At 31.1% G+C, this 19,243-nt stretch overlaps 1 protein-coding gene across 1 annotated transcript in view; it reads left to right on the top strand.

The window, feature by feature from the left end:
• The first annotated feature begins 207 nt into the window (after positions 1 to 207).
• Positions 208 to 19,243, top strand: part of LOC134725231 (cysteine-rich secretory protein LCCL domain-containing 1-like) — a 47,491-nt gene continuing 28,455 nt past the window's right edge. Inside the window, exon 1 of the mRNA XM_063588882.1 lies at positions 208 to 707. Coding sequence (XP_063444952.1) covers positions 537 to 707 — 171 coding nt within the window. The 5' untranslated portion in view covers positions 208 to 536. The remainder of the gene's footprint in view (positions 708 to 19,243) is intronic.

Genomic DNA, 19,243 nt, shown 5'->3' with positions numbered 1-19,243 from the left:
TTAAAGACAGATCTAAATTTCTTTTGACATTGATGCGAATAATCACATTACTGATATCTATCTTCTTAAATAATTCCACGCCCGAGTAGGTTTTTGGCGATTGCATTAACTTTATAAAATATATATGCACTTCAAGGTAAAACTAAACGACAACAAGTTAATTTTATCATCCCTTGTTTGTAAAATATATATAGTGTACGCCTCTCTATCGTTAAGGTAGTTTAAATACACTATGACACCGCTTGTTTTATCAAAGTTCAGATTAAATCGTTGGTAAATCTGTCCATCAAAGGGTTGAAATATACATCGTGCATAGTGTCACATTTCCAACAACTACTGTTTTCTGTGTTACTTAATTTCAATTTAAAGTCCGCTTTGAAATTTATGTTTTTCGTTCGATGGCATTTGTAACGTGTTTCAGTGTCAACACCAACTGTTTAAGACATATTTAAAAGGATGATTTAAAAGTTTCATTTTCTTAAATGACAAACGATAGATTTTAATTTGAAGGATTTAATCTGAGGATAACAAGAATAATGCATAAACTACTGAAAGTGTTTTTTGTACAATTAATATTGTTTTATGTGTGTACATTTTCAAGAAAAATAGGAAGAAGTGTAAAATTGACACATAGGGATAAATTAATGATTGTAAACTACCATAATGATATTAGACGGCTTATTTATGCATCAAATATGCAAGCTTTGGTAAGTTTTATATTTTATTTTTACTTTTGATCATCATTAATTCAAACTATCATAACTTTGGATTTGCTTACCTGTCCGGAGCACATGAGATCACAGAGGATTTTTTATATATATATATATTTTTTTTTACTTGTTTTTTTAGGGAATTCGTGTTGTTAGGGCTTTTTAGTTTTCAATGTCTTGTTTTGAAGACTGTTGATTATCTTTATATCTTTTATGCTAATTGTTTTATTACCATGGCGTGGCCTGTTTATCTTCGACTTATTTCATTATGCTTGATATCCCTGTGGAACAGAAACTTTCGCCACTCTTTCATACCAATGAAATAGAGAATACTGGTTAGATGTGCTCTTATTCATAGAGACACACAAAATTTCTTTGGTGCTGTGCTAAAAAAAATTAAACATCTCTAAACACAATACCAAATAATCAAACCCAACACTTATCCTTGCTTCTTCAATCACATCGCAGCATATAAAATTTCATGAAACTGTAGGTATATGGACTGGTGGACTGACATGTAGAGGTTTCTTTAGAGTGGAAAGGTTTTCAAATGTTACTGCATTATATTGCACATACATGCATATTGTTTTTATTACTTGCTACCCAGTATGGGTTTTGGTCATTGTTGAAGGACTGTACTTAATGCAACATATATATGGTTGCTTAAATCTACGTTATTTTGGTTGATAGTCGTCTCATTGGCAAACATACCACATCTCATTTTATATATTTAAATCAAACCTCAGCTAGACGTTTTTGTTGTTAACATTGACATGAACAGCTTGTTAACAACACACACTTCATTTCACCAGTCATGTTACTTCAAAGAATTACATACTAAGCTGTGTCGATGTAAGCTTGGAAAAGAATACATTTCTCTTGTATTTTGTATTGTCTTTATTTTTTAAAGTTACAATGAACATGTTAACAGTCGATTTATTTTACACGATGTTTTTTATGCTTTATTGTCCCTTTTTAACGTTCATTTGATTTTGATAGTGTTAACTTGAAGTTCGTGTTTTAAACGATAGCTTCAAGCACAGCAGCAGTTGTAGGTAAACTGAATAAATTTTTCAAGTTATAAACAGTATATTTAGATTCAAAATTGTCTTCTAGAAAAGAAATTGTGCAACTGCACCATCAACTCAGTCCCCATTACTGTGCCTATGGTTCACTTGCGCTAAGTTATGTCTATAAAGTCTTAACATTGCTATTAATTTGTTGATACTCAATATATCATTGACGCAAGAAGGTTTTATATTTGACTGTTGCGTATATTTATGTCAATCAAGAAATTATGTATCAATACCATTTGAATCGGGTCATTATAAACAAGAATTATATTTGGTGTATTATCACCTTGTTGTATTATTTATTACCTGTGCAATATATGTGCATTTTAACAATGTTTCCCATTACATAAAACTCATATCTGTTAACTAGAACAAATTAAGATCTGGGTTTAAAGTTGTATTTTATTCGTATATACGGACCCTTCTACATGTAGGTTAATTGTTCACGCGACAAATACACTAGACGAAAAGGAGTAAAATGCTTTAGGGAATTAATCAACACTGTAGTCTATATTTCGAAGAAATTACACCAACAAAAAGTAAAAGAACAGACAATCGAAATTCCAAAATCATAATCAATCAGTTAAAACTCGTTAATGAACTGAAGTGGTTCGGAAGCGTAGACGCTTTGAACTCCAATAGTCGCACCCGTTATGTGGCTCATGGCAAAGAACAAATGCATGTTACAAATGTACTTCTTACTGTTCTGAGATGGGACTAAAGAACGTGGTTATGACAAGTGCGACACATCAAGTGAAGATAAACTTCAATCCAATTGAAATTGGTATTACAGTGTATATTATTTTATGGTTTGAAAGGTTCTTTTAATTATTAGAAAACCGTGAGCATAAAACTCTGAAATCTGAGACTGACTTGACATACTTCTGATTTGTCCCCCTCCCTCTTTCGATAGATTTTTTCGTTTTGTTGTGGGTAGAGGTTTTTCAAAATATGATATAAAAAGAAGCAAAGGTGTTGTCCAGTTTACATCACATTTTTAAATGAGTTTGGCGCCTTGGTATCGGCGTATCAAAGAATACATTTATATGATAACTAAAAAAGTATATTTGAGAGTGATTCGTGTACATGTATATATTTAAATTGTTGTGCATCGTGTAATGTAATGATTTAAAGATTAAAGTAAACATATATCTATACTACATGTATTTGTTCAAAATATTTTAATATTCGTGTGTAACAAATGGCGATGCCGCCTGTCCTATATTCATCTTTTTGTTTAAAGTTAGTATAGCCCTATTACATTTACGTTCACTTAACCTGCACCATGTTGTACAAATATTGTGCAATATAAGTAGTAAATAATATATGTGCAAAACAAACACGCATCGCTCGATCATAAATTTTAATAACATTACGACTATTTAAGATTAAATACAAGACGTATACATACAGGTACACTAAACGACTGAAATATAGCTTCTCAATTATAGATATAGTAATCGGACACAAGGGTGTTGCAAATAAGGAAATTGTCGTCCTAGGAATATAAACTAAATCATCTTTGTAGACCACATGACCATATTCTTAGACAGGAGAAATGCTGCATGATCGTGTAAGCTGTTACATGCTTCACAGGCTAACGAAGTCCATTAAACTTTATTTCTTAGTGATTATGTTTTTTGCAAGTTTGGTTTTTTATAAAGGATGAAACGTTACATGCAGAAGCATGCTTATTTTTTACGGATTGTTATTCAATATTTTATTTCATTTTATTATCAATTTTATGTGTTATTTAATTCTGACTTAATCGGATATAATTCGAGATACCAACCCGTTTGCCAAGCTTGACTTGTACCTTTAACCCTGCATACCGTGTTTTTTGGTAGTCACTGTCGTTCTCCAATTTCTGTGATTGATATTTCCTTTCGGCTTTGTGAGGTCTGCTTTCTTGACTATTGAATATTAATAAAAGGAGATGGCGGTATATCCCAATGAGACAGCAATTTACTACGTCTAAAATATCATATCCTTTACTGATATAAATTCAACTGTTGTACTGTTGAAATCTGAGAAAGTATTTAGCAAACATGCAGATTTGTGTTTAGAATATTATATGAAGGACTATTCCTTTTTGAGAAGCAAACGTTTTGCCATTTAAGACTTTCTTCAGTCAACTTGCTAATGGCAATGTTCAAAATCAACATCCAGATGTATGATTTAATAGCCATTTTATTTGTATATTATGTAAAGTTTGATATTTAATGTTTGCGTTTTTAATTTATTCGTGTATAATTGTCACATAACGGACGAACATTTCATCTAATCTGTTCTTAAATGGTGCCTCTTTTCTAGTATCTTCAAGCGAAATGACCACTTGACTATGAAAAAAGAAATACAGGACAAATATTTAGTACGATTTTCTGTAAAATACTTTATAAGTATTATTTTATTTATCAAATATGAAATTTGACTATGACACGTTAAATTTGATATATATAGAACTGAGTATAATAATTAACAGTCAAATTACAGTTTCGCCCTTTCGATACAGTTCTTTATCTAGGTACTAAATTTGATCATATTGGGATTTAAACGATAAAAATGTGTATACCCCCAACAACGACAATCAACTTGACCGTCATGACCCATCGTGACCTATCTGACAGACTGTTGTACATTAACTCATACGTATTGTAACAGTTGCCGATAATACATATATAGGTAGCAAGAGAAGTCTGTTATGAAATTAGTATAAGATTATAAGAAGAAAAAAGAATAATAAAAACTAAGATCAATACCGGGCTTTGATTGGTTGTTAATCTCTATTCAACGTCCAGCAATAAGTATTACACAAATATTCATATCGATAATATATTAATGAGATGTATATACATATATATATGAATATACCCTGCTTTAAACTTGAACTATCTAAATGGGTTTGGATTGTAGCGTTTTATCTTCATTTATGTCAGACCAAGTTATCTTTGAGATAATTATATTATTCAGACCCCGAACCAATCAGCACAGAGATATTAAACTGTACCGTTTCCAAGAATGCTGGAAATTACTAAAAGTAAGCCCAATAGACGCACTTTAAATATTTTAAACTATCTGTTGTGGATAAATCTAGCACACTTGTCCCAGTTGTCGAATCTATATTTTTCAACTGGAGACAGTTTACTTACATCTTCAGATTTAAAACGCGAGGCTGACCGAGCTTGTGAACATTTAAGATTTAGCTGTCGAGAGTTCAGAAATATCTATTGCACAAGATTAGGTGGTAACTCTATTTCTCTAATGTCAGTAATGGTCATGATGAGTTTTAGACGATAAACAAACGTACTTATCCTTCTTTTCTAATGATCCGGAAAAATATGAAGGGTTCACTTAGAATGACATTCAAAATAGTGTGGCTGTGGCTATTGATTGACAGATTAAATTCATCCATTGACTGGGACAATTTATGTGAACGTTTGTCTGTTAAGACCACAGTTCACGACGTACCTACGATGGACATTTAAACTGTGGGGTCACCAAAGGTTTCTAAACGCCTTTAATAATAAAATAATTCGAAAAAAATTATCAGGAATAATTTTTATGTTTTGATTTATATAATTAAATAAATCAAAACATCGTGTTATTTCTGATTAATTTTTCGAATTACTTTATTTAGGTGGTGAGAACCTTTGGTGACCCCAAAGTTTAAAAGTCTTTTAAAAGTGCATAGTGAGCAGTGGTTGTTACATACAAACGTTCACCTGTTTTTTTATTTGGTCGGGTTGTTGTCTCTTTGACACATTCCCCATTTCCATTCTCAATTTTACCTAAATTGTCCTAGTCAATGGATGAACTTAATGTGTCAATCAATGGCCACAGCCACACTGTTTTGAATTTCATTCTATATAAATTTTGACTTGGAAGGAGTGTTGTGTCATTGTCACTCATACCACATATTCTTATGTCTATGTGTTCCTTCTATGTACACTAATGTAACGTCCCCAGACAATCCGCTACATGGTCGCCCAGTTTTATTATGACCAATGAAGAAATGCTATAAAACGAACAACACTTTGATTTAAAAATATAAAACATTAAAATATAAAGAATTGCACACATCTTTGTATAGTGGTGTAAATACATTTTAGTGAATGATGGATGTTTTTACACATTTATTGAAGTAAAGAATGAAAATAAAACAATTTTATCATTAGTACAAGATATGAACATTTGATCTAGCAAATTATCACGAATGAGGTGATTGTTGCACTGATAACCGTTAGTATTATCACAGCATTTTCTTCGTCTAGTTTGGTTGTCCTAATATTTATTATTTACATTAAAACGATACAGCATATCTCTGTATGTAATCTTTCAACCTATTAATGGTGTAACATTCAAATTAAGCCTAATCAGCAATCAACACCCAATGGGAATAGGTAAATCACTGAAATTGATAGGGTTTTGAACATTAAACAATTGCCTATGGTTGTTGGACAAGCACCAAGACGTAGCCTCCATATATTTTGTAATGTTACACATTTAAGACACATGGCTATGTCCCAGTTACATTCTTAATATCTCTAAATGTTTTTTTTGCTTTTTCTAGGATTCAAACCATAATTTTACACAATCTTTTTGTGAGTTGGATGTGATAATTGAAATGTAACTTCTTTATGTAACGTGCCCTACATCCGTTTAAAATGTTGTAGTTTACATGTATGTGTGAAAGTAGATATTATTTATCTCTATCTTGAGATAGAAATGTAAGGGCATGGTCCCATAACCCATGTTTTGTTTATCTTTTTTCATCTCGTAGTGCTTTTTAAGTTCTCTCTACTATCTACTACCTGTAGTTTAGGCGGTGTTATTTTTTCGATGATACTTAATATGTATAGCCTCTTGTAGTAATGCACATTGATTTTGAATCTCATAAGAATTAAGGTACATGTATATCATAATCAAATTGTCATTTTACATTATCAACATGGAATTTGTTTGTACCAACAACATATAGTTTATGATAAAAATCTATTTATAAAAAAATGAAAAATGCATTTTTTTTCTGATTTTTTGTGGAAGTTCAGTAAGTCAAAATTAATGCAAATTTTAAAGACATTTTCCATTTACTGTACGTAACTTGACATTAAAGTTTTTTTCGATTTTGTTTGTTGCTGTCTGCTTACACAACCCACAACTCCTACTGTTTCGTCATACTTATTTTATAAACCATTATTAAACCTGTGTGTTAGACAAAAATGAAATATAATATACAAAATATCAAATTTAAGTGGTATACAGTGACCTCAAGTATTCCTATTTTCTTTCTCACGAAAATATTTGGGGGTTGATTGGAATTTGTATTTGGTCATATATCTTAATTTAATATAAAACTACTGTCATTAATGCCATATTTGACTTTATCCTTAAATTACTATTACGAATAAAACTCTAAAATAAGCGTTTAATTGAAGAAGCAACATTTAACTTAAATTTCATGAACACTGAGAACTGAGAACTGAATTTTATTTTCTAAAAGGTCAATGTCCCTAATTGTCATGTCATGTAGTATGTCAATACGTATGTTCACTTATCTATATCGAATTTTTGTAGAATAAGCTTGTAAGGCTGTCTCTGTTGACAAACGTGATCCATATCTTTCAGTTTGTATAAACGGTTTACTGTTTTAAGTGTTTAAATGTTATTTTCATGTGATGTTCGTTCTTTCAAAATCTAATGATTTTCAGTTTGACTTCCTTTTTTAATAATATATTTGTATACATAGCAAATCCTTGTGATCTTTATTTCAAAGCATGTTTTTATGAATTGTACAGGCGAAAACAAACATTCCCATGTTAAACATGACATTAATAAAATGAAAATCAGCAGTCATTCGAAAAAAAGTAGACCTTGTCTAAATTAAGTAAAGAAATATTACGTATAGGTATTAGTGAAAATACACAAGGTCGCAAGTTCACTACCGAACAATGTTAATACATCTTCGTATATTGACAAGAAAGCTTACCTTGTTTCTACCTAAGAGATACATGAACATGTACATATACATGCAAATAATGTGTATTCTTAAAAAATGTCTTATCCATACCTCATGAATCAATCGTTTATCAAGAAATCCAAACACCTACTTATAATGTGAATATTTGGAATTTTTATAACCCCCCAAAAAAGCGAACCTCCTTTATAAAAGGGTGTGAATATTGATTGTAAGTGTCCTGAAATGATTCACCACCATGTCCCTTTTTCCAATTGCAATGTTTCCATTTGGAGCATAGAATGATCAGCTTTGCCTTCCCGTTTTCAACATTAAAATAATAAATACGCAAGCTACATGGAAATAACTGCGTCGTGATAATAGAAAACATATCTTGTCGTTAAAGTAAAAAAGTCAAGTGTGTTTTCACCTTCTTAACCGTATAAGGATTTTAAAAGGAATTTATTTGAAAACCACAACTACAACATGTAGATATATAATAATATTTGAAAAGCTTAACAAAGTACTGAACCTAGGCTCCGTGTTGAAGACCGTTCCTTGACCTAATATGGTTTACTTTCATAATTTGTGACTTGAATGGAGAGTTGTCTCATTGGCACTCGTACATATACCACATCTTCCTATATCTACATAATATAGGTAAGCAAAATCTTATTCCATATATGTGTCGTGTACAAGTTGCGATTTTGTACAGGTTATAACATGTACAAAAATATTGTACATGTTATAACTTGTATAATGCAAAAATACAAGTTATAACATGTACAAACGTACCTCATACATGTTATAACCTGTACAAAATAATGCTCAAAAATGGTTTTAACTTGTACAAAATGTAAGATAAATCTTAATGAAGTAAAATATACATTTAAATTCACCATACATATGACAGTTGTTATCCATCCGTTTGATGAGTTTTGATTTTGCCAATTGTTTTTGGATTTTCCTTTTTGAATTTTCCTCGGAGTTCAGTATTTTTGTGTTTCTACTTTTTATGCCTAAAGAACAACAATAAATAGGCTAGAACGTGTCTTTTTTCCATAGAAGACAATGCTCACAAAGTTTCAAAAATATATGTTTCATGACTTATGTTGGCAAAATGTGTTTTCATTTAATTGTATGTTTTATGCAGTCCATCATGGCTTAAATAAGTGTGACACTATTTACTTAATACTTGCATTCCATCAATGACAATTACATTAGATACTAGTAACTAAATTCTTCCAAAAATTTTAAGAAAGATGCTTAATAAATTTGGGTAATACTTCTCCCTCTTGTTTTATCGCATGCAAAGACTAAAACAATGTCTTATATGCTTACTCTGTAAAAGCAAGAGCGAGCTGAAATAGTTTTCATTGGACCACGCTTCATTATCAATATCTTTGGATCTACTCTTCAACATTTTTGGCCTTCAGCATGACTTATGTAAATTTATAACTCAATCTTTTTTATAAACTATAAGATCATTGCATGAGGCGAATGTCATTTTGATGTTTTAAATATATATTCTTCCTTTGAAAGCATGTAGTTGTGGCCTTTGGATGTTGTGTGCTCCATTGGCGGGTTGTTGTCTTTTAAACACATACCTCATTTCCATTCCTAATGTTATTTGTAGACCCATCTATCATGGCTATCCTGTTATGTCTTTTAGTGTCAACTTGTATTTTACTATGCCTTTAAAGTGAACACTCACAATTACATTTAATCAAATAAAGATATTTCATAAGAGGATCATAAGACATGTCCTAAGATATATATTATGACAGGGCTTAGGAATGCTTCGTAATACCGACACGTGGACATTAACTGTATCAAAAAAGGACAAAACACACTAACAAAGTTACATGATGGAATAATAAAAAAGTTATGAAAATATTATTAAGGTCAATAACATCTGTTGCAATAATAGAAACATATCCTTATTTTTCGATTTTGTACAAGTTGAAACCATTTTTAAGCAATATTTTGTACAGGTTATAACATATACGAGGTACTTTTGTACATGTTATAACTTGTATTTTTGCATTATACAAGTTATAACATGTACAATATTTTTGTACATGTTATAACCTGTACAAAATCGCAACTTGTACACGGCATATGCATACAGTTTCAAATTGTTCCTGGTATTCGTTTTTGTTAGTCTTTGTATGTGAAAACATTCAAAAATACAAAGTTCTATTTTTAAAAAGGACAGCAACTAGCTCGATTGCGTGATGCACCTGTCAGGGCATATATTTGTAACCGCAAGGTATTACACAAACTAGTGGTTTAGTCTGTGCTATTGCCTTCCCGTTCCAATACAGATTGTGATTGAGGGTCAGACAATTTAAAATGAAGAAAATATTTAACAACTTACATTAAAAAAAAAAGTCATAACCAGTTAACAGTAATGTAAATATTTAAAATATATTAGATCAAATACATTTAATCGCTATAAAGGACATGTTTTTCTATTAGCAAATTTGTAAATTATTTTGAAATCTGAGAATATGACATTTAAATTTTAAACAATCAGTATTACAATAATGAGAATATTGCATAACTTTAAAATGTTCTTGTGTAGTCATCATGATATTTTAATTTCATTGCCAAATTGATAGTGTCATATAGTAATATGAATATTATAATGTTCATGCTGTATTCTGCAAGCTTATTAGCTTTGATTGAAATGCAGTATGATAGCAGGTATTCAGAGCAGATTACGAAAATTGCTGACAACCTTATTTCCATATTTCAACTGAAAATTCTTCAAATATCAGACTACATATATACAGGTTATCAGTATGCATTATTATTTGATCCGAGTTTTAAAAACATCTTGGCACGCGATTTACGTTAAAACGTCTAAAGATGATATATTGAGTTTCCGGTATTAAAAGAAGTCAATTTGATTGGATAAAAGTATGACAAGGTCATCAGTTGCGATCGTATCTGATGACAGATGTCTGGACACAAAATAAAAGACATATTTGAAGATTTAAATGATTTATTGCTTTTTAGCACTCAAGCATAGTCTTATTTACGAGTAGTTATTACAGTTGGTAATGTCTCCCCTGATAAAATACAGTTTAAGACACTCGTATTGCATAGTCGATGACAACCGCAAAACCTAGTTAGACTCGAGGTTATATATATATATGACTATCATATGCTGTTCACCATGGATAGTCCTTTAGAATGTTGTCGCCGATCAGAATATATGAGATCTCCCTTTATAAATTGACCGTATTTCCCGAAAGAAATCTGAGCACTTGAAATGCTGCATGTATACAATTGCACGTAAATACCTACATTTATGTAGTCGCCTATCAGAGATACGAGAGAGAGAAAAATAACCTGAAATCAAAAGGAGTGTAGGGAGCATTTATACCGTTTTACGTCCATTGCGTGATAAATGAGTAAATTTTTTTTCACTCTTTTTATAGAAACAATTTAATCAATTATATATATTGAACAAATATTTGGTGATCTATCTAGCTTCTTCGTATAGACAATAAGAATAAGGTTTTGATAACAAGTTCTCTATTCCTCTTGAACATCATTGCATGTACGTAGCTCTCACCGACATCTGAATCTTTAGAACAGCTAAAGACAGTAAGCATACTGAACAAATAGACTAATATCGGGATGTATAAGTACCCGGCCACGTCCACTTGTATTTTTGTCCATCTGATGAGTTTAGCCTTTTTCAACTGCTATTTATATTTCGTTCTTATGTTGTACTGTTATACCACTGTCCCAGCTGAGGCACTTGTCTCAAAAAAAAAATCCTAAATACCTTAATATTAAGGTATATAGGAATTCTTTTTTTGTGACAAGTGCCTGTGTGTCATAGATTAGGGGAGGGTTGGAATCCCGCTTACATGTTTAACTCCGCCACATTATTTATGTATGTGCCTGTCCCAAGTCAGAAGCCTGTAAATCATTGGTTGTCGTTTGTTTATGGGTTACATATTTGTTTTTCGTTCATTTTTTTTTTACATAAATAAGGCCGTTAGTTTTCTCCTTTGAATTGTTTTACATTGTCTTATCGGGGCCTTTTATAGCTGACTATGCGGTATGGGCTTTGCTAATTGTTGAAGACCGTATGGTGTCATTTTGGTCTTGTGTGGATAGTTGTCTCATTGGCAATCATACCACATCTTCTTTTTTTTTTTATAACTCCGAACTTTTGAAATACAAAGACTTTTCCACCTTGGGAATTCGAATAGCTTACTTTAGCTGTATTTGGCAAAACTTTTAGGAATTTTTGGTCTTTAATGCTCTGCAACTTCGTACTTTATTTGGCCTTTTATACGTGCTTTTTTGTTTCGAGCGTCAGTGATTGGAGATTTGTAGACGAAACGCGCTTCACGCCTGCGCAAATATAACATTTTAATCCTAGTCTCCATGATGAGTTTATTTTCAATAATTATACATCAATAATCAATTATCTGGAAAGAAAAGTGTCTTTCATTGTTTAAAGATATATTCTAATTAATAATGTCAAAAAATTAATTATTCCTCATTTTTTCCGGCATAGTAACATATTACAGAGAGAAAAGCAGGTTTGTTTGTTATGTTTGTTAACATCTATACTCGGGACTGGCGCATTCACAAACATGTAAATATTTTGCAGAAAATTTAGGATTTATACCTCTAGTCGACCCTAATGTTTCCAAACGCATATCAATATTTGGTAGAAAGTTTATATATTGTTTATAAGATTTGTACATGTGTACATGTAGTATTTGCTATAATGGGACTGCACTTTTAAAAGGTACATTGTGCACATGCATTCACTTTGATACATGATATTAAACGTTAATAAATCATTTATTGTTAATGTATGTACTTATATAGGAATATGTAACGTTTTATCATAACCTTAATTATAATACTTCATTCATAAAATATATAAAATGACCTGCAGTAAAAAAAAAATACAAACACCAAAAGAGAAAGATTGAAAATGATAAAACTTTATTATTTTGTTGTGCGACTTAGATAACTGTTTAACTGGTAATTTTTTGACCTGATATCGTTGAGCAGTGAGTTGTGTAGATTTGTTTGATGGTATTTAGCCTTAAACGCCCAAACATGCCCACTGGCTTTGAAATCTATCCAAAAACGAAGTATATTAAGCAAAACAGTTATATTCTTTTACGATTTAATTTAAAATTAACGCAAGATTTATTACTGTGAGAAACTGAAAGTATATATATAAATTTGTGTATGTGATTATATAAAATGCAAATGCTTGCATCTTTTAAATATGAATCCCTGAGAAACAAATGTAAAGTCAATCTTATAAAAAAAAAATATAGTTAGCATACACAAAACTTGAGAGCACAGTTTATACCAAGTACTTCAAAATTCAACACTTCAGTTTGTTTTAATATCTAAATGATAAAATGCACTATTATCATTTTATGTATGTTTCGATGCGTTAACTCATGTAAGCCAATATCGTCGATCTGAAAAGCCTGTCGTAAGGTTTTAGTGTATAAACAGCTTGGAGACAAATACTTTTTGATCTGAGGATCAAACCCAACAAGAAGACTCTAGGTATGTTTCCCTCGGCTTGTTTTTGTTTGCTGTTCTTCTGATTCTGCTTCTGCTTCGAAAATACAGCATGTACTCTAAAACCAATAGTTTGATTTGTTAATAATAGATATGTTTTTGAATGATAACCATATGAGCATCTGTCTAAGTGCCCACATTCAAAGAAAAACTGCCTTCCTGTTTTGATAAAAATAACGATAGGTGAAGATTTTGATTTTGGTTCCACTAACAATAATTCGCAGAACATACATGTGTGCAATGAACTTGACCCTAAGGTGTATCGAGTTCTTCTAAATCCTGCATTGTAAATTACATGAAGAAAATAAAACAAACTAGAGGAGTGAAAATCATTATTGGAATAGGCAAATTTTAAGATTTTTTTCAGTAGTTGGCCGAAGTTTCAGTGGTTGGACGAAAACGCGTATGAACAAATCCTGTTAGCAAAAATGCAGAGAGATTTTCACTAACGAAAACAGGCTGGAAATGAATACATTTGAAAGGAAATTTCACAATGAAATTGACCATAGAAACGAGGAATGTGTTAAAGAGACAACAACCCGACCAAACAGCAAAAAACAGTCGAGACCACCAATGGATATTCAATATTCAACACAGTGATTAAAAACCCTACCAGAAAGCGGACTCCAGATGTCCCTTGGACAAAAATGTGTACAAGTTTTAGCTTTCTTAAAAGCTGTGGACTTCTTCGCTCTATCCTAATTTAATGTAATATGTGTGCATGTGGTATGTTTAGATAGTTGATTGATATAAAATGAATTTGCTTTAAGAGTGTGCGTTATGGGTGTGCCTCTCTGGAGGTGTACCTAGGATGCTACCTAGATTAGGAGAAGTTATGAAATACACATAACGCTTTTTTGAAAACGTTGTATAGGAACATTATAAAGCAAAACAAATCGTGAATATTGCAGATTGACAAAGCAAATAAACGTGCATTGATAATTGATATTTGAATATTGAATTTCAGTGTGCAATATATGCATAATAAAACGAAAATGAATTAATGACAGTTGATCGGATCGGATATACACGACATAAGTTAATTTTCCGGATTTTAATGACTTATCCTGAACGAGAAAAGTCTGTAATTCTTTATCTCATTTAAATCAATGGCTGTTGCTAATTCTCAGCCGCATCATGAAGTAACCAATCAGTGATCAGTAATAATTTCAAGATGGCGTGTATTTCTACTGATACTAATAGCTCCGCACCGTGATGCAAAGCAACTAGTTCATCGAAAATGGACGTCACACTTAACTCAAAAACATACAAATGAACGAAATCAAAAAATATATAAGACATCAGTTGCTTTAAAAATAGGGAGCAAATCATTTACCAAAAAGGGTCTTAGAAGGTTTAACTTACTTAATACTTCAACTCATTATTTTTTATAAGTGAATATAGAGGAAGACGGATTTGAAGTCGCTGATTTTATAAATATGTATGTAGATCTTATATATATAATATGTTTAACTTGCATTTTGCTTATTTCGCAGTCTTTTTGAACATGTGTGTATTGTTAATAGATTTATCTTTAAAAAAAAAACCATAACGCTTCATGTTTAATGTTTTATACCAATATAAAATGCATATGTAATGACACTTGTTACATAAGGCTTACAACAAAGAATTTGTTGATATATGATGTCCGGATTATGTACACTATAAATTGTTTAACTGCATGAGATGAATATATTTAATAATTTGAATATAAAGTTGTTAAACAATTTATCGCTTTAGGATTCAATTCAGAGACCTTTTTATACGCACATGTCACAAATAAAATAACTAAAGTGTCGGATTTAAAAAAAATGCATATTTTATAAAGTAAAACAAAAAAAGTGCTTTAAAAATGCTTTCAACATAAATTGTCAAAATGATATTTTTATTATGCATTAAATGCTAAATTCACACCTTGTAGATTTTAAATAGAATACAATTTGCATTCCATGTAAAGGATATAATGTAACTCAGCTATAAATCATATTCTTTTTTGCAACAAGACTATAACAAGTAAATATTTGTGCAGTAATACTTTTTAGTAGGAACATTAAATCTTTTATTTTTATATAATTTATGACCTTTGTGTACTTAGCTGCCAGACACAAACGAGTTTGATAACCATATGGTAGACATACACCGGTCCAACGATTTACAGAAAAGAGCGACGATTTACAGAAAAGAACCGAAAAGGACCAAAAAGAACCGAAAAGGACCGAAAAGAACCGAAAAGAGCATACAAATAATGTTGAAAAAATGTATATATAAATATATATATAACTCGTCTAAATAGCTATCAAAAGTACCAGGATTATAATTTTATACGCCAGACGCGCGTTTCGTCTACATAAGACTCATCAGTGACGCTCAGATCAAAAAAGTTAAAAAGCCAAACAAATACAAATTTGAAGAGCATTGAGGACCAAAAATTCCAAAAAGTTGTGCCAAATACGGCTAAGGTAATCTACTCCTGGGGTAAGAAAATCCTTAGTTTTTCGAATAATTCAAAGTTTGGTAAACAGAAAATTTATAAAAATGACCATATACAATGTAATTGATATTCATGTCAACACCGAGGTGCTGACTACTGGGCTGGTGATACCCTCGGGGACGAAACGTCCACCAGCAGTGGAATGTGGAAAGGTAACACATGGCCAGCGAAAACTCTTTTTTTGAGAGCCCATGTGGTCGTGTGGTCTAGCGGGACGGCTGCAGTACAGGCGATTTGGTGTCACGATATCACAGTAGCGTGGGTTCGAATCCCGGCGAGGGAAGAACCAAAAATTTGCGAAAGCAAATTTACAGATCTAACATTGTTGGGTTGATGTTTAGACGAGTTGTATATACATTATGTACACAGCCATGTATCACCATCATTGATGGCGATCCGATGGATACATCTGTTGTAGGGTTGTCACTGACTCAGACGTACTTATAAATATATATATATATATATATAGTTTAAAAGTAAAAACACCAATGTAAACCCCCTCGTAATAAAGGAATGTATAATTCAAATTTAGAGTGTACATTGATATGGATATGTAGACTTACAAAAAAGTTAGATTTCCCTGTATCAGATTGAGGTATTTAAAATTTTGAAAAAAAATAATCAAAGTGTCATTTCCGTTGTTTTCGAAAATAGAATTGTAAAAAACATTTGAAGAAAATTTCATTTCTTGTTACATGTAAACCTTGGCAAACTTTATAGTTTTATAGTTCGTTCTTATGTTGTCCTGTTATAACGTACACTATCCCAGGTTAGGGGAGGGTTGGGATCCTGCTTACATGTTTAACCCCGCCACATTACTTACGTATGTGCCTGTCCCAAGTCAGGAGCTTGTAATTCCGTGGTTGTCGTTTGTTTATAATGTGTTACATATTTGTTTTTCGTTCATTTTTTTTTTTACATAAATAAGGCCGTTAATTTTCTCGTTTGAATTGTTTTATATTGTCTTATCGGGGCCTTTTATAGCTGACTATACGGTATGGTCTTTGCTCATTGTTGAAGGCCGTACGGTGACCTATAGTTGTTAATGTTTGTGTCATTTTGGTCTGTTGTTGATAGTTGTCTCATTGGCAATCATACCACATCTTTTTTTTTTTTATATATTTACGATGTTCTTGGTTCGTTCTGGGAACAGTTTATGTTCCTGATTCGTTTAAATTTCTTAATTCAATTTACGGTATAAAACGATTGGCTACATGGGAATAAAAGGATATTAATCAATAAAAAATACATCATTATCTATATATTATAAATTTTGTGCAAAACACAGTGATTTTCTTTCATCTTTTAAGGAATATAAATAAATGAAAAGCGCACCCGCTTTCGCCTGATATAATTGATAATTGTTTACTCTTTATATAGCCGCCATATAATAGCGTATAGATTAAAGGGTGTGAAAAAGTTAATGGCATGTTTATTTCTATTAATAAACTTTTGTGAAGAATATCTTTTTATTTAGAATAGACTTTATATAATTTTGCAATTTGCTAATTTTCTTCGATTACAAAACATTTCGATCTCCTTTTCGGTTCTTTTCGGTCCTTTTCGGTTCTTTTTGGTTCTTTTCGGTCCTTTTCGGTTCTTTTCTGTAAATCGTCGCTCTTTTCTGTAAGTCGTCGAACCCGACATACACCGGATATAACCTGGTCTATTTCAAAGCTCTGTAATGAATTCTTAGACCCAGGCAGTATGCAACGTGATGAGGATATAATTCGGACCTTAGAACTTCAAGATTTATAAGCCTGTAATTACGGGGCGCTGAATGGGACTCTTGTGGTTTTGTACAAAATTCAATTCTGTCATAACAAAATCAACAAAACTATGTGCTACAGACTTGTTTTGTGAGAACTTCAATTTTGTGATGACAAAATTCATTTGTGTAGAAAAAAATCATTTTTGTCATGACAAAATTCATTTTTGTCATGACAAAATTCATTTTTGTAGACAAAATTCATATTTGTCATGACAAAAGTCAATTTTGTCTTAAAGGTATGCAAATATGTTCAAATATAAACATATTTGCATACAAAATTGACTTTTGTTACCTGATATGGAAATTAAATCACAAAAGTCAATTGTGTACGGTAAGATTCAATTTTGTGAGACAAAATTGACTTTTGTGAAACAAAATTAACTTTTGTGAGACAAAATTGACTTTTGTGAGACAAAATTGACTTTTGTGAGACAAAATTGACTTTTGTGAGACAAAATTGACTTTTGTGACATTTTTGTTGAGACAAAATTCAATTTTGTCATTTTTGTTGAGACAAAATTCAATTTTGTCATTTTTGTTGAGACAAAATTCAATTTTGTCATTTTTGTTGAGACAAAAGTCAATTTTGTTAATTTTGTTGAGACAAAAGTAAATTTTGTCAATTTTGTCAATTTTGTTGAGACAAAAGTCAATTTTGTGACGACAAAATTCATTTTTGTGATGACAAAATTCAATTTTGTAACAACAAAATTGACTTTTATGAGACAAAATTGACTTTCGTGAGACAAAATTGACTTGTGAGACAAAAATCAATTTTGTTGAGACAAAATTCAATTTTGTTAATTTTGTTGAGACAAAATTCAATTTTGTTAATTTTGTTGAGACAAAATTCAATTTTGTCAATTTTGTTGAGACAAAATTCAATTTTGTCAATTTTGTCAATTTTGTTGAGACAAAAGTCAATTTTGTCAATTTTGTCTCACAAAATTCAATTTTGTCAATTTTGTTGAGACAAAAGTCAATTTTGTCAATTTTGTCTCACAAAAGTCAATTTTGTGTAACAAAAGTAATTTGTGTGTAACAAAAGTAATTTGTGTGTAACAAAAGTCAATTTTGTCAATTTTGTCTCACAAAAGTCAATTTTGTCAATTTTGTCTCACAAAAGTCAATTTTGTGTAACAAAAGTAATTTTTGTGTAACAAAAGTCAATTTTGTGTAACAAAAGTCAATTTTGTGTAACAAAAGTCAATTTTGTGTAACAAAAGTCGATTTTGTATGCAAAATAGTTCACAGAAACCGAACTAAACTAATTTAAATACAAAATTGACTTTTGTCGCTCAATTTTCAAATTAGGTAACAAAAGTCAAGTCTGTGTAACAAAAATGAATTTTGTCATGACAAAAGTGACTTTTGTCCGCTGATAGATAATTTTGTATGACAAAATTTCAAATTTGTAGTATGATACAAATTTTGTTAAACTGAACTCATTTTTGTTGAACAAAAGTCACTTTTGTCCGTACAAAATTGAATTTTGAGTACAAAATCACAAGAGTCCCATTCGGCGCCCCGTAGTAATAGTCTTACAAGTAATGAGGGTTTAAAAAGGTAACCTTGTTTCTCTTTACCCACATTCTCTCTTCTTTTATAGCAGATTCCATTGAGTGTGTAGTGTAAGGTAAACTACTCTCCATTCGGAGT

The sequence above is a fragment of the Mytilus trossulus genome, chromosome 7 (genome assembly GCF_036588685.1).
Source record: "Mytilus trossulus isolate FHL-02 chromosome 7, PNRI_Mtr1.1.1.hap1, whole genome shotgun sequence".
Taxonomy (NCBI): Eukaryota; Metazoa; Mollusca; class Bivalvia; order Mytilida; family Mytilidae; genus Mytilus; species Mytilus trossulus.
This window is presented reverse-complemented; position numbering and strand designations above follow the sequence as displayed.